Genomic DNA, 19,478 nt, shown 5'->3' on the forward strand with positions numbered 1-19,478 from the left:
AAAAAAATAAGATATCTACAATGCTTGTAAAGAAAAACTTTCCTAACAAGTGGAGAAGATGGATAAGAGAATGCATCTCTACGGTTAGTACTCTATCATGGTTAATGGAGAAAGCCTTGTGGCAGAATCAATCTCAAAAGAGGAATCAGACAGGGGACCCAATATCTCCATTTTTTATTTGTTATCGCTATGGATTACTTGAGCTGCATTCTCAAGCACATTGAGAAAACAAACAAAATCAAAGGTGTTAACATGGATGGTATGAATCTTACTCATCTTCTATTTGCAGATGACATCCTCATTTTTATTGAAAATGATGATACATCTGTAAGAAATCTCCAAATGAAAATTCACATGTTTGAGCAAGCTGCAAGATTAAATATCAATCTAAACAAATCTTCCATTTCTCCAATCATTGTTACGAAAGAAAGAACAGACTATATTGCTCAAAGTTAGGGAATGCCCACTCACTTCCAACCAATTCAATATTTGGGCTAATACTAACTAGACAACTTTTGTATAAATGGAAAAAACAAAAAAGGGCTAATACCAATTAAATGGACCACTGTGGTCAATCCAAGAGACAAAGGAGGCTTTGGCATTACATCTATCACAAACACAAATTTTATTATGTTGACCAAGTGGCTTTGGAGGTACCAATGCGAGCCAAAAAATCTATGGAGAATTTTCATAGATGCAAAATATGCCAACAATACTTAGAGAGATATACCACAGAAAGGAAAGTACAGCAACACAAATGCCCCATGGAAATCCATTTGCAAAGGTGTTGATTGGTATAATAACCACATGAAATGGAAAGTAAATGATGGAAAATATATTTCTTTTTGGCATGGTGCATGAATTTCAGAAATACCTCTAAAGAATAAAGCCTCTAGACTCTTTGCACTATCCATGATAAAGGATGGAAAATTTGCAGATGCTTAGAATGAGGAGATTGGTGATTGAGACATTAAGGCCGCCATAAAATTACCTTTAAATGAAAAGAAAGCAATGTTTGGAGATCAATCAAAGCATCATTTCCCATAATATCCAACCACATAGATATAGACAAACCGGAATGGAAGCTGAACAGGTACGGTGAATTCACAACTATGTTTATCAAAGATGCCTTGCTCTCTTTCAGATTGATAAATGAAGATACTACCAATTACAGACATATATGGAAGTCCAAAATCTCCAAAAAAAAAATGCAAAGTCTTCTGATGGACCATGCTACATAATGGGATACTCACCAGTGATTTTATCTAGAAAAGGATCAAAACAACTTGTCTAAACCCAAACTGGTGTGTTATGTCCATAAATATGAGAATGAATTCATTGATTATCTTTTCTTATAATGCCCGTCAAGTCAATATCTATGGAACAAGCTTGACATCATACAAGGTTTAGATAGCATCAAAGTGCCTCTCAACAATCTCTCCAACAAACTAGCATCCATCAATCCAAAGACAAAAGGAGGTGCTATTCGGTTCAACTTCATGGTTGCTGTTTTATGGGTTAATTGACTGAAAAAAAAAAAGAATATTAAAAGATTATGATCAAAGCTCTATCAAGTTATGGAAAGATATACGCAACTACATACGGCTATGGACATAAAACAAACAAATCTTTTGCTAATTATTCACCTTTTATAATATTTCTAAATATGAATGTTTTGATATAACTGAATGGGCTTATCTCTAGCCCCATAACTTTTGTACCCTTGAGCTTATTGAATATATATAAAGTATGATGAGGGTACTAAAAGGGTGCCCACCTAGTGAGAGTACTTGGATGCACCTAATGACTGACATTAATTTGGTATCCTTTTCAAAAAAATATTGTTTTTGAGTAATTATTGTTGATTGTGCTATATTGAATTAAAAGATTCCTATAAGTTTGAATAATTAATCATATACAAATATATGATATTCCAACCTTCTATTATGAACATTCTCTTCATGATCAATATAGGATCTTTTGAATTTTTATATTTAAATATTAGACACGACATAAGGTACGGGGTTCAGATGGAGTGACTTTTTCTTACGAACAGTGAGTCCATTAGCTTCTTCAATATCCAATGATTCACAACCACCAGGAAGCTTCCAATCAAACCAGCAGAGAATATTAGCCAAAGCAAATTCAAAAGAAGCAATCCCAAATGACAATCCAGCACACTTCCTTCTTCCACTACCAAATGGAATGAACTCAAAGTTTTGACCTTTATAATCAGCTGAATTAGTTTTGTCCATAAATCTCTCTGGAATGAACTCATTTGGATTAACCCAAAATTGAGGGTCTCTTTGAATGGCCCAAGCATTCACAAACACTCTTGTTTTTGACGGAATATAGTAACCTTCAATCTCAACGTCTGCCATTGTTTCTCTTGGCACTAAAAGAGGAACGGGTGGGTGAAGCCTTAGAGACTCTTTAATCACACATTGCATGTATTCCATTTTTTGAATGTCTTCTGCTTCTATCTTTGATTTTTTGCCAATTATTGTTCTAACTTCTTCTTGAACTTTCTTCATGATTCTTGGTTTTCTCATTAGCTCTGTCATTGTCCATTCCAACCCTGTTGCTGTTGTGTCACTTCCACCTATAAACATGTCCTATACAATCCAAACAAGAAAAAAATTATTTCGAACACATACTTCTTTCAATGGATCATCACATCTTTTTAAATATATTTGCTATAGGGAAAATTACAACCCTTAAACTTTTTATTATATACATGTAATTAACCATTCCATGCGTGGAATTTCTTTTATGAAGTGTTTAATAATTTAAAAAATTATTAAAAATGATCAAACGAACATTGTAACGTGACTTTAAAAATATTATGTCTAAGTTGGAGATTCAAAAAATCTGATATGCCACTAAAATAATTATTATATTATAAAACTTTAAAATAGATATGTAATTTTCTTAGAATTAATAGACACTTTCATATGTTCATATCAATAAGGGATTACGTTGATAGTGACATATGTCGATAAAAGATAACAATTGTATCCTAAAAAATGGATGCATGTAGTGTAATATATATAGAGAAGAAAGAGAGAACTAACCGAAACAATGGCTTTGAGGCTGTCAAGAGAGAAATGATAGTCAAGCTCGTCACCTTGTTGAAGTTGTAGCATAATATCCACAAAATCTTTTTTCGATTCATAATTATCGATATTAATATCACCTCCTGATCTCTTGATCTTCTCCTTATGTTCTTCAACAACTTTACTAAGAAACTCATCCAATGTTTTGAAACAATTCTTCAAATCCCAATGAAATCCTCTAATAACATCAATAATCCAACCAAATGAAGGGAAAAAATCCTCAACACAAAACGCTGTTACTATCACCACAACCTTTCTTGATATCTCCTCAAATCTACTCTTCCCATCTTCATCCTCAAATTTCTCTCCCATAACACATCTTGCAACGATATTATTTGATGTTTGGAAAAACAAATGGCCAAGATCCAAACTTTGATCACTCCCACTCTTACGAATCTTATTAACAAGAGCATCAATTTCTTCATCTCTAACGTATTGAAAAGACTCAACTCTTTTCACACTGAGAAGCTCAAGAGTACATATTTTTTTTGCTTGGCGCCAATACTCGCCATATGGAGCAAAACCCACATCTTGGCCTCCGTAAAGCAAGGTTTTCACGGCAGTCGTTTGGGGTCGGCTAGAGAATACGAGGTCATGGGTTTTCATGACTTGTTTGGCCATTTTCGCTGAGGAAATTACGAGGACGGGAGCTTGGCCTAGCTTTAAGAGCATTAGAGGGCCATATTTTTGGGAAAGAGTGGCCAAAGATTGGTGTGGTAGGGAGCCTAGTTGGTGAAGGTTGCCAATTAGGGGAAGTTTTGGAGGCGAAGGAGGAAAGTTTGGGGTTTTGGGTTTGAAGAAGAATAGTTTTAGTAAAAGTAAGATGATGAAGATGAAGAAGAGTGACGATGAGATGGGATCCATTTCTTTTGAATCTAGCTCTCCTACCAAACTTGGTTTTAGAGTGTAATATTTATAGATAATTGAATGCTCTTTCTCCTAACTTTTCCATGATATCAACTAAAATTTATGTATATATTAATCATAATAGGAAAATTATAGTTGTCTTAAATTGAAAAATAACATTATATATATATTATAAAGTCTGAAGTTAATACGTTCGAGTTAAAAAGTTAACGTTTTAGATAATATAATTAAATTTATACATCTAAAGTTTTTGGTGGGTGGTTTAAAATGAGAACCCAATCAATAATGAAGATTGAAGTGTGGGTTAGCCTCTCCTCCTCCATGCATAAGTTTGTTGCCGCCTTCCCTTCGGTCAAAATGGCTATGGGCATGCGCTATGGACACTTGCCTTCTCATTAAACAAAACACAATATACTTTAATTATTTCTTCTCTCTTTAATTGTTTGATAAACTATTCCAAGTAACAAAATTTATAAAAAAAAATATCTATAAATATAATAAAATAGTGTAACTTACGTCAATCTAACAAAAACTTAAAATATTTAGTTCTTTGTAACAATATAAGAAAAGCTTATAACAATTGACGAACAATCAATCTTTTCATAAATTCCATATATATATATTCTTATATGTCCTTACAATATATATTTTCTTTGTGATTTATTAACTTTGGACCATCTCGATACAATTAAAGGCATAAGATCGAATAACTAAAAGCAGAAGTCTTTCATCTCAAGATAATGTATGTCCAAAAAATGTAGGTTGAGGAAAAATAGTTGAACACAAGTATGGAAAAAATAGTGGGGAGCTATAAATCTATCAAAAATATATTTTCTTAAAAGGAAGAAGAAAACCTATGGGTTGCTAGATTTGAATTTTAAAAATCTAGAGTTGTATATAATTGAGTTGTTAGATATTATTTAATATTTAAATATAAAAATTCAAAAAATTCTTTATTGATAAAATATAAAAACGTAATTATCAAAAAAAGAAAAGAAAAGAAAATTGAGGAACGTATATTAAAGCATTTAGCAAAAGAAAAACAAACACACAAGATTAGAGAAATCGAGTGGGGGCTAAATTTATATATCAAATATTGAAACTTTAAAAAGAATTGTGTGAAAGTGAGATAAGTTACGTTATGTTAGGTTTAGATTAGGTTGAACTCTTTTCCTTTTTTTAATACAATAAATAAGTAGATGCATCGTGACATCTTCACTAGGTGGACATCTACCTTTAAAAATATTTACTTTTGACTCTACCGGTAGATTTTAATATTAGACCCAAAGACTTAAGTTGTCCTTAACTTTATCATCTTTTTATAATATATATAAATAAATATTTTTTTTGAAAAATAGTAGATTTTACAAAATATTTTCAACCTCTAGCAAATTCTATCACCGATAGTTATCAATAATCCAAAATTTTGCTATTGCTTGTAAATATTTTAATTCATTTTGCTATTTTTAAAAATGCTTAAGTGGTTACTCTGTTCGTCAGTCTCCTTTCCGATCCAGCCTCAAATCAACAATAATTTACGCTCTTTCCCACTTGAATTAAAACAAGTAGTGTATTCGATTTTTTTTGTACTATTCTCTATTTCGTGTTCTTTATGATCTTGACAATATTATTTTTTTTTTTCATTGTTTTTCTTTTCCTTTTCTGCGATTTTTTTTTTTCAGATCGTTAATTGATTCAAGATTATATACCAAATATACAATATTTCTTTTATAAAAAAAAATCATATTGTTATTTAGTTGTTTAAATCGTTGACAAATATAAAAGATGGTGAAAAAAAAATCATTGGGATATTTAAACTAATTTAAATAATCATATCTAAACAATCGTATACCAAATATGAATAATTGTTTTCCAAAATATTTTTTTAAAAAACTCGTTGAGATTTGACAAGCAAAGTTTAGACGATTAACCTAAATAATTGTGTAAAAGAAATTATTGAACTTTTTAAATCTAAACGACCGTTTTTCAAATATTGATTTTTCAAATATATTACGTTTAATTAATTTGAACATTTTTGAAAATTTCTATTGTGTGGCTGTGAGTTTTTTTCATTTTCGAAATTGTTTTATACCGTGTAAATTTTTTTCTAGTTTGTTCTATTTTTAAAAAGACCCCATCCGTTTTCTCTTTTGGTAATTTTTGTTCCGTTTTTAAATTTCCATTTCTTTTTGTCTTAGTTGATTTATATTTGGATTAGTTTTCATCTTAACATTCATAAGGGACGACAATCTTGAGAATCCATTTATTTATTTTTGTTTAAATGTTTAAACATTTTGGAATTTTCAATTGTTTTAATTTCCTTCTTTTGTTGAAAATTAATCTTTTTTATAAAAGATTCCCATGCAGAGCCATTGAAATCAATGTTTTTTTTTTTTTCTTTTTTGGTTAGATTTTAATTATCACATAATGAAAACAAAGATGTATTGTTAACTTTAACATCAATGAGTAATTCACTTAAATTAGATTCGTAGGTGTTGAGCAAGAAATTTTGGTTAATTAAATTTTGCCACGTCATCGTAGCAAAATTGTGATGATTATAATCGGATTGAATTTGGGTAGTCAAGTTTTTCCATATCCAACCCAATTTAAGCCTTCGATGTAAAAATTTGACTAAAAAAATAATGGGTCCAAGCGCGCCGAGCAAATAAGCTCAAGTCCAAACTTAAATCCAACAAGAATATAAACCCAAATCCAAGCCCAATAAGTAGATGGGCACAAACTCACGTTAAGCCAATGAAATTTCTCTGTAAATAGACTTTTGACATTCATTTGGAGGATCTTGGGTTGAAGAAAGAATTGAAGCTTTAAAATACTAAAGAAATGAAGATTCAAACTTATACAAGCTCTCAAAACATACAAGTTCGTATCAACGTCGAAATTGACATCTTTTGAAAGATTGAAGACTTGGAGGATTAAACATTTCTTAGATTCTAGAAGATCGAAGTTCAAATCGATTTGCAGCTACAACATCCTAAAGACCGATGACAAAAAAATTCCAAGATTTTAACTTTTATTTGAGAGAAACCATCAAATGGGTAAATACTAGAGATTGTATTCACCGCACAAATCAATATACAAAGTTCAATATCATGAATTATATATCTCACCATCCGTGTTTTTCGTTCATATAATTTATTATATTATTTTCTTTCCTTCCATAAATTTTAATTTTATGACATTTTTTTTCATTAATCATGAATTGTTGGTGTTCTCATGTGTTATTAGAAAAAAATTGAGTAAAAATTATTATTTGAACTTTTGTTGAAAAAATTAGCTAATATATATTTATATTATACTATTTTTATATGATTCCAAAATTACCTATTTTTTTATAAACCGATTTTTTTATTCTGAAATTGATTTTGATAATTGTCAAACCTAAAATCATTTTGATGTACAGCTTTTTTTTTTTTTTTTTGTTAATTTAATTCTTAATTTCAAAATCCAACCATAAATCTCAAACTCCAAAATAATATAAGAGATGTTGAATCAAAACCCTAACTCAAAAATATTCTAAATTTTTTTATAAATTACGGTTTACAATTTGATCATTATTCATAAATAATACAACTAAGTTAGAGAATATAGTATTGCTCGTTATATATTCGGATACAGAAGGTTTTGGGTTCAAATCCTCATACTTTATTACAATATTATTTTTTAAAATTACAGCTACGATAATCTGTCTTTAAATGATTTTTTTCGAATTGTAATTTGCTTTTTCAAGTGAGGCAAGAAGATTAGGTTAATTAATTATTAACCCTCATGGAGCAGCTTGATGTGATGTAACGTTGGTGAGGTTCTCCAACCAAATTAATTATAATCCCTCCCCCAATAATATATAACTATACATTAATCTATTATATAAATCTCAATCATGGTTAATCAATTTATAATTTATTACAATATTGTAGTTAACCATTAAAAAAAACACAGTGTCATTGGCAATATATTTGGTAAAAAGGTCGTTACAAATGCAACTAGAAAAATAATAACAAAAAAATTGGCAACTCAGTTCGGTGCAAAACCACCTGCATTTGGAGGGTAGTGTGCCTAGTGAATGAAACTAGGAGCCTAAGTTTCAGTTCCCCCTCCCATCCACAATATGCTTTTTAATTCGAGCTTTGTATGAGATCCCCTCAACTCAAAACAATAAGCTAATTAGGCTCTCTCTAAAAGTGAGATTCCGTCATATTCATTGTATTTTTTTTGGAGAAGGAGACTAGTGTCAAGAGCCTAAAGCTCCCAACACCGAATTTTTTAAAAAGTCAAGAGATTATAAAGGGTTGGAGAGAAGTCCATAAAGCTCATAGTGAAGAAGAGCGAGGAAGTTGAGAGCTAACGAACTAGAAGAATAATGTTTGAATAGGTGAAGAAGAATAATGTTTGAATAGGTGATGTCGGCTACATCACAAACCTATATTAATTACAGCAATCTTCCCAGAGGTTAAGTAAGTTATTTTCATTGTTAACAAATATTCTTCTATTTCTTTCAGTCCAAATGCTCCAAAAGGACAACTACCACTGCATTTATGATAATAATGTTTCTTCTGTAGGATTCTGATGGAAAAGGGGCATCGCAACTGATTTTAGATCGTTGAATGAGTGTTGATATCTAGTTTGAGTTCGTAAAGAGTCCCAAAGAAAGTTGGTTGCCATACAGTTAACAAGTAAATGATCACTTGTTTCGTAGTGAGAGTGGCACATAACACACCAACTTTGATTTAAACATGTTTTTGGCTGTCTTCTTTGAAGAACCTCCATAGTACGTGTTGATACCTTCATGAAGAATGGACCAAAGGAAGAATTTGCACTTCTTTGGAATAGTGATTTTCAAAGAGCTTTGAAAATTGTAGGTGTCGACTCCATTATTCCCATTAAGAGGTGAAATTTGGATGGTCTTTTTTACAGAAGCCGTGAAGAAAGCCTTGTTGTTTTCCAGTTTCCAAATAGGTTTGCACATGCCTTTGTCTTCCATCGGATAAGGAAGCCCAGAAGAGATCTGATTCCATAGGGCGATTTCTCTATCATTTAAGGGACTACACGCCTTTAAATTTCATTTCTTGTCCGAGGAAATCCACATCTTTTTCATAGAACTGTTTTTGGCTTGAGAGAGAGCGTATAGTCACATTTACTGCACCCTAAATACTATATCAAAAGAGAACAATCTCAATGATGAGGAACATAAAAATACTCAATTAACAATATATATGGTTCAAAACGTTTGATGTACACATTTTTATCATAAGGTGGTTAACCATAATAATGAAAATAGTAATATATACATTTCTAGACACATATAAACACAAATATAGACACACATATATAAAACAAATATATAGACATATAGATAAACATCTACAAATATACATATATTTATACATCTATGTACATATATACATATATACATATACATATGTATGTATACGGCTAGCCTAGAGAATATTAATTTAGAAGAGATTAAATATTCCTTCCAAGATGGTTGGGACGAATGGAGAAAGAGATCCATGAAATCACAGTCCTAATGTTATTACCAATATCTTTCATATGTGGTACTCCAAAATACTCAAATTTTACCTTTAATAAAATTAGCCAACCAAAATCACAATAACCCAAATAGTGACCCAAAACCCAACTAAAAGGAAAAAATACTGCACAAATCTCTTCCTTGTATTCCCAAAACCCAACTCCAAGATAATGTCATGTGAGTAAGCAATGGCAAAGATTTTTGAACTGCAAAACTACAAGTTCTGCAGTCGCACTCAAAGGGAGAAAGAAAAGGTGATGTTAATGAGAGCCAAGTAAAAATATGTGGAAATTGAGGTTTGATAGAATTGAATGGGTTTGTAGTGACCTATTCAATAACCTACCCAACAAAATCATTCACAACTGCATCCAGAGGCTTCGTCTTAAACGACCGGTGATCTTCAACTGATGATTAGAGGCAGCTGATCAATTTTCATTAATGCCCTACTATATATATGTAAGTGAATAATTAAGCATGCATATTGATCCCACGACCTACATTTTTTGTCTGATGGTTCGACTACCCCTTCCGTTCTAACATCCTGCCACTTGGAGCCAAATGGGAATAATCTAAGCAATTCTTTCAAGAACTCTTTGTGTTTTTTGTTTCTAGTCTGGTCGTTCAAATTTTGGTGTCTTTTAATTTTAGGATAAAAATACAGTTATTCATAATACTTTCCTTATAACCAATAAGAAAAGTCCTATATTGCTTAGGAATAATGTATTTGGATGGTTGGAACTCACAGATTAATTGACTTTTACAACAATGGAAATTCGATTTGGGCCATTTGTGCATGGTGGACGAGTGATGAACAAGGAACAAACGGGTTGGGAAGATTTTGGAGAATATCCCATTTAAGAGGAACACTCTGGATGAACCAAATACACACCTAATTCAAGAAAAACTTGGACACAAAAGATATATTTTTTCCCTAAGCTAAGGTGCTACAGTTTCACCATTTATTTTTGAGAAATGGACATATCAACAACACATCAATATATCTTTATTTGTATTTGTGTTTTTCTTTGATGAGTAGTAGCTTTAGAGAAAGATTGTATTTGTGTTTTCTTTTGATCATCTGTAGCTTTCTCTTTCTTTTATAGGTTGTAACTGGTTTGTTACTATATAGGAACTAAATTATAAAAGTTTAATAATACAACCTATGCATTTCAGAGTTTGAGATTTTTTTTTTTAAAATAAATCTAAAATTAATTATATTATAAAAAAGCCATAAAATTCAGATTATTTCTAAAATTAGATTTTAATGAATATACGAACCACATGTTAAAAACAATAATTTTCAAACCTTTAAAAATCACCTCAGGCACATACACCATACACATTAGGTTAACGTACCCAAGCACTTCTCTCCCAGAGACAGTCTCAAACAGTTCCTTATAAATATCTATACAAGGAATACAAAGCTGCACAAACCCCCATAACAAAGAACAAAATGGATCAAAACTCCAATTTCCAACAACTTTGCCTGCAGCTTCAACTACCATTATTTCAAGCCAATCCTATCTCTATTTCCTTTTGCCTTTTCTTCTTCTTCCTCCTTTTGCTAAAGCGATTTCTGAGCAAAAACCAAAGCCCCAATTTCCCTCCTTCACCACCCAAACTTCCCATCATTGGCAACCTTCACCAATTAGGAACCTTACCACACCAATCTTTAGCTTCCCTTTCCAACAAACATGGCCCTCTCATGCTCCTCAAACTAGGCCAAACCCCAACTCTAGTGGTTTCCTCACCAAATATGGCTAGAGAAATTATGAAGACCCATGACCTTAATTTCTCCAATAGACCCAAAACCACAGCCTCAAATCTCTTGTTCTATAGTTGCCAAGATGTGGGTTTTTCCCCATATAGTGATTGTTGGAAAAAAGCCAAAAAAATGTGTGTTGTTGAGCTTTTTAGCCACAAAAGAGTTGAGTCTTTTCGATATGTTAGAGATGAAGAAGTTGACATACTTATCAATAAAATTCGTAAGGGAGCTAATTGTAGTGAGGGTTTGAATCTTACTCAATTATTGTTTCAAACGTCAAACGATATAGTGTCAAGATGTGTTCTGGGGAAGAAATTTGAGGATGAAAATGGGAAGAACGAATTTAGAGACGTGCACTCAAGAAGAGTAATGGAGTTACTCTCAGCTTTTTGTGTGGGGGATTTCTTTCCTAATTTTGGATGGGTTGATGTTATTAGAGGATTGGTTGGGGAAATGAAAAAAGTTTCTAAGATAATGGATGGATTCTTTGATATGGTGATTGAAGACCACATCATAAAGTTGAAATCAAGTGATAGATGTGACGATAAGAAGGATTTTGTGGATATCATGTTGCAGCAGCTCAATGACGAAGATCACACGTTTCATGACCATTTCACTATAGACAACCTCAAAGCCATCTTAATGGTTTCTTTTCTCTTGATCTTTCTCATTTTCTTCTAATACTTGTTTTTAGACAACATCTTTTTTTTTTTTCAATCACTAAAAAATATTACACACTACATTTTTAGTCCTTGGTTTTTAAAGAATAGAAGCATTTGGTCAATGAACTTTCAAAATATACTTTATTTATCTATGAATTTTTCCAAGTTTTCAAAATATACGTTTTTTTAGTGACTTTGTTTTTACCATGTTCTTCGAAATTTGGAGAACAAAAGAACTCTAAAGCAAAATAAAGTATCTCCTATTTAAAATTATAAGATATCTACAAGCATGTAAACTATTTTAATTTGTATTTGGGAAAATTGGTAATTGATATTTATAAATTTGGAAGTATTTACTACTTTTATTCACAATTCACAAATTTTTTTCTTTTGTGTATAAGGTGGAGAATGCATCCATTATCTCCCTATCCCAATAGAAAAATGAAGATAACTTTTCCACCCACCATTCTTATCTCTCAATTTTCTCTCTCGATCTCTTTTTCATGTTCAATTAATCATATGTCAAAATTTTCTTACTCATTTTTTAAAATAATTCAAAATAAAATTGTATGTTATGAAAATGTGATTTCTCTAATTTGTACTGTTTATAATTTCTGGTTCATACTATGTTCAAATATATAAAACTGTGAATCAAATAATTGTAACAAATTTTAATTTTAACCTTTTATGCAGGACATGTTCGTAGGAGGGACAGACTCAACGGCAACATTATTAGAGTGGACAATGGCAGAGTTGTTAAGAGATTCAAACACCATGAAGAAAGTCCAACAAGAAATAAGAACAATAGTTGGAGAAAACAAGACAAAAATTGAACCAACGGACATTAACAAAATGGAGTACATGAAATGTGTAATGAAAGAATCTATGAGATTACACCCATCAGTTCCTCTACTTGTACCTCGAGAAACAATAGATAAGGTTGACATCGAAGGGTACCATGTGGGAGCAGGAACAAGTGTGTTTGTGAATGTTTGGGCAATTCAAAGAGACCCCAAAATATGGGAAAACCCAAACCAGTTCATCCCAGAGAGATTTATGGAGGAAAATAAATCAATTGATTTTAAAGGGTCAAATTTTGAGTTGGTTCCATTTGGAAGTGGAAGAAGGAAATGCCCTGGAATAGAGTTTGGAAGTGCTGCTTATGAATGTGTGTTGGCCAATCTTTTGTATTGGTTTGATTGGAAGATGGTTGAGGGTAGGAAAGAAGAGACGTTGGATATGACTGAAGAACATGGAATCACTGTTCATAAGAAAATTCCTCTTTGTCTCATCCCAATACCATACATATAAACTTTAGAATTGGAGCTATATATTGCGCTAACTCTTCCTCCCTTGCCCATTATATTACCAACTTTCAAACACGCCCACCAATTGATGCTTTAATTTTCTTCTCTTTTCTTGCATTTAAAAGAACAAAAAAACTGTAGTCTTTGCTTAATTACTCTTCCATTAATCGTGTTTATTCAACATCTATTATCGTTTTTTACTTTGTATTAGTCTTCTATTAATCGTGTTTTATTCAACATATCTATCATAGTTCTTGAAAATTTGGAGGGAATTTTCACTTGGTATTAGTCTTCCATTTTATTCAACATTTATCATAGTGTTTTTACTTAGCGCAGTAATAATAATAATGTACTATCATTTCTTCACTGTCATATATAAATAAGTTTCATATTAATACATGATTCTTTTTCGTTTTTAATTATTGATAGATGGATTTATTTTTAATTGCTTGATGGGTGTGTTTTACTCTATTTTAAGCGCACATGTACATATATATTATAAAGGATAGTATGTTGCAAATATAGTGATTACTATATTTAAAATATAAGCATATATAGCAATGTTTTAAGAAATTGTGAATATAATAAAAGGAGAATTTTTTAAAACACCAAACTTTATAAAATATCTACAACATATAACAAATTTTATCACTAATAGTAATTGATATGTTATAGTAATAATAGAAGATTATCATTGATAGAATCCAAAATTTTGCTATACCTTGTAAATATTTTAATTTATTTTGTTATGTTTAAAAATGTTTGTATGACAAAATCTATCATAAAGAAAGAATATAAGAGTAGATTTGGCTATATTTGCACTTTTTTTTAAATGTTATTATACACTTTATTATTATTTCTAAAATAACCTATTATAATAATTATTCAATTTTTTTATGTAAATGGCGCTGGCGCTATTCAATGGAACCAAATACTTTGTGGAGGAAAAATAATTAATGCTAGGTACTCCACCAATTTCATCAGAGACATACTGACTCATGGAAAACATCGTAGTTTAAAAGCAACTTCAAATGGCAAATCAACAATGGAGAAAATATTTCTTTCTGGCATGGTAGATGGAATGAAATAGTCCATTAGCCGTTTAGTTTTCGAGGCTTTACGCATTATGCAACTCAAAAAGTGAAGCAGTAAATCAAGTTTGGATTCACAGCTCAAAGATTGGAATATTTAGGCCAGACGTCCATTAAACAATAGAGAGATCATCTTATGGGACAACATAAAATCATTACTTCCAGTATCGAATCCGTCGAGTGACTCTAACACACAAATATGATTATTTAAATGGAAACAAAGGGTTTACCACAGATTCAACAAAAAAAAAAAAGGCTTTGCAAGACACACAACAACACAATTTTGGGCATGACTTCCTCAAAACTTTTGAAACGCTTTAGTCTTTTGCAATTCCAAAAAAATGCAAATTCTTTCTATGGAACGTTTTCCATAGGAAAATAAATACTATGGAAGTAATTAAAAAAATATTCGTTCGTGTGTCTGAACCCAAATCGATGTATCTTATGTTGTGCAAAACTTTCAAATTATATCACTAATATTTTAAAAAATATTAAATTTTACAATATATAACAAAACTTTTAAATTATATCATTGATGATCAATAATATGCTTCCGTGATAGAAGTCTATCAGTAATTATTTTTAATAGAATCTAAAATTTAGTTATAATTTGTAAATATTTTAATTTATTTTACTATTTTAAAAAATATTTGGTTATCTATCCATCATAGATATTAATAAACACTTTGACACTGACAGATACTGAGAGATGAGATTGATATGTATCACATACTAACTAGAAGATTTTTTACTCAATTTGTGAATATTTATCGATTATTTATATGATTAGAATAAAATAATGTTTTGGGCACTTTCAATTATTGAAATTAATATCAGAATAGTCATGTACAGTAGTAAAAGAAAAGTCTAATACAATATCAGAAAAGTCCATACACATGAGAAGAAAACGAGAATTTGTGACAAACTTATTTGTTTTGATGTGGTGATATAGAAGGGGGAACTGACAATTTTAAAATGTTATCCTTTAATATTAGAATAAAATATTGTATACAGCATCAACAAAAATAGTGCTAACATATCTATAATTATCTTTATGTGAGGTTCAAATTTTTTGGCTCTATCATATCATCATACCAATTATTACATATTTCCTCCTTTTTCCTTGAACAATAATGGAGAGAATAAGGCTATTTGGAGGATTGGATTTTTTTGAATAAGACAAGACACAGATCAAATCTAAATCAATTGACTTTTTCATAATTCAACAACTTTAGATTATAATCTACCTTTGTTTATCCCAACTACTGTAATATTAAATAATTTCTCAAATCAATTAAAGAGAGAAGAAATCAAAGTATATTTTATTTTCTTTAGTGAGAACGTACGTAATTGCCAATACTGCATGTCCATACCCTTTGTGACCGGATGGACGGCGGCAGCAAACTTGCATGTAGGAGGAGAGGCTAACCCACACTTTAATTAATCTTCAATATTAATTGGGATACTAACATCTCGTTTTCAATTACCCACCAAAAGTTTAGTTGTTAAGTGAAAGGTAAAATTGAATTATATCATTTATTAACGAACTTCGTTGTTATAAATTACTCTAAATCTTAAACACAAGACTTACGAACTCTATATAGCTCGTTAATGATAGACTTTATAATTCAATTTGATTGTATATCTAATTTTTACATTCTATCACCAGAATTTTTCTATTGTGATCTAACTCCAAAAAACATAGGTGACCATTGTAAGTTGTTTCCAGAACATTGTGGAATATGTTCAAGTATGTATAAATTAATATATGCGTCATTTTTAATTGATAAACCATCCAACAGCTTGGAGAAAGCATATTGAATTATAAATACACTTCAAAACTCTCAAACCAGATCAAGTTTGGTGCGAGAGCAAGATTCAAAAGAAATGGATCCCATCTCATCTTTACTCTTCTTCATCTTCATTTTCTTACTTTCACTAAAACTATTCTTCTTCAAACCCAAAACCCCAAACTTCCCTCCTTCACCTCTAAGACTTCCCCTAATTGGCAACCTTCACCAACTAGGCTCCCTACCACACCAATCCTTGGCCACTCTTTCCCAAAAATATGGTCCTCTAATGCTCTTAAAGCTAGGCCAAGCTCCTGTCCTCGTAATTTCCTCGGCGAAAATGGCCGAACAAGTCATGAAAACCCATGACCTTGTATTCTCTAACCGACCCCAAACGACTGCGGCAAAAACCTTGCTTTATGGATGCCAAGATATGGGTTTTGCCCCATATGGTGAGTACTGGCGCCAAGCAAGAAAAATATGTGCTCTTGAGCTTTTTAGTGTGAAAAGAGTTGAGTCTTTTCAATACGTTAGAGATGAAGAAATTGATTCTCTTGTTAATAAGATTCGTAAGAGTGGGAGTGATCATAGTTTGGATCTTGGGCATTTGTTTTTCCAAACATCAAATAATATTGTTTCAAAATGTGTTATGGGAGAGAAATTTGAGGATGAAGATGGGAAGAGTAGATTTGAGGAGATATCAAGAAAGGCTATGGTGATAGTGACAGCGTTTTGTGTTGAGGATTTTTTCCCTTCATTTGGTTGGATTATTGATGTTATTAGAGGATTTAATTGGGATTTGAAGAATTGTTTCAAAACATTAGATGAGCTTTTTAGTAAAGTTGTTGAAGAACATAAGGAGAAAATCAAGAGATCAGGAGGTGTAATTAATATCGATGATTATGAATCAAAAAAGGATTTTGTGGATATTATGCTACAACTTCAACAAGATGATAAGCTTGACTATCCTTTCTCTCTTGATAACCTCAAAGCAATTGTTTTGGTTAGTTCTCTCTCTTTCTTCTCTCATATATTACAATACATTCATTTTTAGGATACAATTGTTAGATATATATATACATATTTATCATTGTTTAGATAGTGAAATTTTACTATATATTTGTTTTGTTACCTTGATATGTACATATTTATCATTGTTTAGATAGTGAAATTTTACTATATATTTGTTTTGTTACCTTGACACATGGTAAAAAAAGAATAGAGAATTTCATCGAAAGAAATCAAAATTTAATTCTGATCAATTCTTATTTTTTTCTCAAAACTCATAAAAATTAAATATACAATTTAAGTTAATTAATAAATATTCTCCCCCATTTTAAATAAAGGTCGTATTGTCATTACTTTCCTCCTAAAACTCCCCAACAGCATGTGTGCTTTTAGTTTTGACCTTCAAACAGGGAAGCAACAAAACAGTTCTCCTGATGTGTCTGTCTTTGTTTTTTTGTTTTTAATATGCGAGATATTTTTAGAAATCTCTTGAAAATACAAATTTTTTGACCTTACTGACAAGTTATGACTTGTTTGGTAGGCCATTGTAAATCAGAAGTAAAAGTAAAAATTGAGAAACAGAGTTTATAATGTATGCCAATTAAACACATTTTTATGAACTCAGTAAACTGACTTTTAAAACTTTTTATTATTTATTATAATCTTACATTAAGTGGAATTTTATTGATAGTGATCTATTGTATTTCTTAGTTTTCTCAACTGATATACAAGAAAAATGTAGATGCAATTCCTTATCACTATAGGAGCACATGAAAATGCATGTCTAGAAATATTTTAATTCTAACTAAAGAAAATTATATATATATTTTAACGTTTTATATAATAATAATTATTAGTGGAACGTGCAGATTATATTTTTTTAATCTCCACCTTGACATATATTAATCTTTTTAAGCAGCCACGTTATAATGTTCGTCTCATTTAATAATTTTTTAAAGTATTAAACAGTTCATAGTGGGCATGCAGTAGTCCAAAGCAGCAAGATATTAAATTGACATGAGAAAAGGAAGTCCCCGCATGGAATGGTTACACGTATATAAGAAAAAAGTTTAAGGATTGAAATTAGTTTCCCTGTAACACATATCTTTAAAAAAATGTGATGATCCACTAAAACAAGTATATTGTTTTGTTGTTTTACGTTTGAAAGAAAAGAAAACATGAAATTAGGTGTTCGAAATAAAATTTGTCTTGTTTGGATTGTATAGGACATGTTTATAGGTGGAAGTGACACAACAGCAACAGGGTTGGAATGGACAATGACAGAGCTAATGAGAAAACCAAGAATCATGAAGAAAGTTCAGGAAGAAGTTAGAACAATAATTGGCAAAAAATCAAAGATAGAAGCAGAAGACATTAAAAAAATGGAATACATGCAATGTGTGATTAAAGAGTCTCTAAGGCTTCACCCACCCGTTCCTCTTTTAGTGCCAAGAGAAACAATGGCAGACGTTGAGATTGAAGGTTACTATATTCCGTCAAAAACAAGAGTGTTTGTGAATGCTTGGGCCATTCAAAGAGACCCTCAATGTTGGGATAATCCAAATGAGTTCATTCCAGAGAGATTTATGGACAAAACTAATTCAGCTGATTATAAAGGTCAAAACTTTGAGTTCATTCCATTTGGTAGTGGAAGAAGGAAGTGTCCTGGATTATCATTTGGGATTGCTTCGTTTGAATTTGCTTTGGCAAATATTCTCTACTGGTTTGATTGGAAGCTTCCTGATGGTTGTGAATCATTGGATGTTGAAGAAGCTAACGGACTCACTGTTCGTAAGAAAAAGCCACTCCATCTTAGTCCCATACCTTATGTTGTGTCTAATTAATTCATCTTAAAATGACTGTTTTGTATTGTTGTTTAAATAAAAGATCATAAATCTTCTATTTCCATATGTTATATAAAATGTGTTTTGTATTGAAGTTAATGTAATGGAGCTTTGGTTTCTAAGTTAGATATGCACCATACGTGGTTGAGTTTGATAACATTTTAAATGATAGTTCGGTAACAATTTATAGTTTTTGACAATTTTTATAAGGTTTTCTTTTTAAAAATGGTTTATCATATTAAGTGAAACAATTGGATTTTTATTGAGAACACAAAAGCTTTTTAACTAGAAACTAGTCTTCTAAAATTAGCGTAAAAAAATGTTAAAAGAAAACAAAAATTAGCTAAGTTATTTAAAAGTATTTAGTAAAATTTGACTGACCGTAATAGATTCTTCACATCTAATTCTATCATTCATATAACAAAATTTGTTATAATTTTAATTAAATATTTTCAACAAATTAATCATTGAAAATAATTT

The 19,478-nt window shown here is 30.8% G+C and overlaps 3 protein-coding genes across 5 annotated transcripts; 2 read left to right on the plus strand and 1 right to left on the minus strand.

The window, feature by feature from the left end:
- Positions 1 to 1,115: 1,115 nt before the first annotated feature.
- LOC116402776 (cytochrome P450 71A1-like) lies at positions 1,116 to 4,038 on the minus strand. Of its 3 annotated transcripts, none has more exons than XM_031882975.1 (3): positions 3,075 to 4,038; positions 2,041 to 2,615; positions 1,116 to 1,526 (listed from the first exon to the last, which is right to left on the minus strand). In XM_031882975.1, the coding sequence occupies exons 1-3, from the start codon at positions 3,978 to 3,980 to the stop codon at positions 1,370 to 1,372; spliced, it is 1,638 nt and encodes a 545-aa protein (XP_031738835.1). In that variant the 5' UTR covers positions 3,981 to 4,038; the 3' UTR covers positions 1,116 to 1,369. The 3 variants fall into 3 exon arrangements, with proteins under 3 accessions (XP_031738835.1, XP_031738841.1, XP_031738845.1); XM_031882981.1 differs by having other exon boundaries at positions 1,374 to 1,526; positions 2,055 to 2,615; positions 3,075 to 4,035; XM_031882985.1 differs by having other exon boundaries at positions 1,388 to 1,526; positions 2,051 to 2,615; positions 3,075 to 4,035.
- A 6,840-nt stretch (positions 4,039 to 10,878) lies between these two features.
- Positions 10,879 to 13,504, plus strand: LOC101206899 (cytochrome P450 71A1-like). Its single transcript, XM_004152525.3, has 2 exons — positions 10,879 to 11,941; positions 12,652 to 13,504. The coding sequence occupies exons 1-2, from the start codon at positions 10,985 to 10,987 to the stop codon at positions 13,267 to 13,269; spliced, it is 1,575 nt and encodes a 524-aa protein (XP_004152573.3). The 5' UTR covers positions 10,879 to 10,984; the 3' UTR covers positions 13,270 to 13,504.
- Positions 13,505 to 16,163: 2,659 nt separating this feature from the next.
- On the plus strand, positions 16,164 to 19,135 carry LOC116402966 (cytochrome P450 71A1-like). Its single transcript, XM_031883610.1, has 2 exons — positions 16,164 to 17,149; positions 18,381 to 19,135. The coding sequence occupies exons 1-2, from the start codon at positions 16,244 to 16,246 to the stop codon at positions 18,996 to 18,998; spliced, it is 1,524 nt and encodes a 507-aa protein (XP_031739470.1). The 5' UTR covers positions 16,164 to 16,243; the 3' UTR covers positions 18,999 to 19,135.
- Positions 19,136 to 19,478: the final 343 nt, after the last annotated feature.

This window comes from Cucumis sativus, chromosome 1 (assembly GCF_000004075.3).
Source record: "Cucumis sativus cultivar 9930 chromosome 1, Cucumber_9930_V3, whole genome shotgun sequence".
NCBI classification, from domain to species: Eukaryota; Viridiplantae; Streptophyta; class Magnoliopsida; order Cucurbitales; family Cucurbitaceae; genus Cucumis; species Cucumis sativus.

What these genes read in the sequence shown, in the direction of transcription:
- LOC116402776 (XM_031882975.1), bottom strand. Translation starts at nt 3,980, where the DNA reads ATGGATCCCATCTCATCGTCACTCTTCTTCATCTTCATCATCTTACTT. An exon ending in GCCTCAAAGCCATTGTTTCG is followed by an intron (nt 2,616 to 3,074) that starts GTTAGTTCTCTC and finishes TGGATTGTATAG; the next exon opens with GACATGTTTATAGGTGGAAG. An exon ending in CTCACTGTTCGTAAGAAAAA is followed by an intron (nt 1,527 to 2,040) that starts GTCACTCCATCT and finishes TTTTTTTTTCAG; the next exon opens with TCAATTAACCCATAAAACAG.
- LOC101206899 (XM_004152525.3), top strand. Translation starts at nt 10,985, where the DNA reads ATGGATCAAAACTCCAATTTCCAACAACTTTGCCTGCAGCTTCAACTA. An exon ending in ACCTCAAAGCCATCTTAATG is followed by an intron (nt 11,942 to 12,651) that starts GTTTCTTTTCTC and finishes CCTTTTATGCAG; the next exon opens with GACATGTTCGTAGGAGGGAC.
- LOC116402966 (XM_031883610.1), top strand. Translation starts at nt 16,244, where the DNA reads ATGGATCCCATCTCATCTTTACTCTTCTTCATCTTCATTTTCTTACTT. An exon ending in ACCTCAAAGCAATTGTTTTG is followed by an intron (nt 17,150 to 18,380) that starts GTTAGTTCTCTC and finishes TGGATTGTATAG; the next exon opens with GACATGTTTATAGGTGGAAG.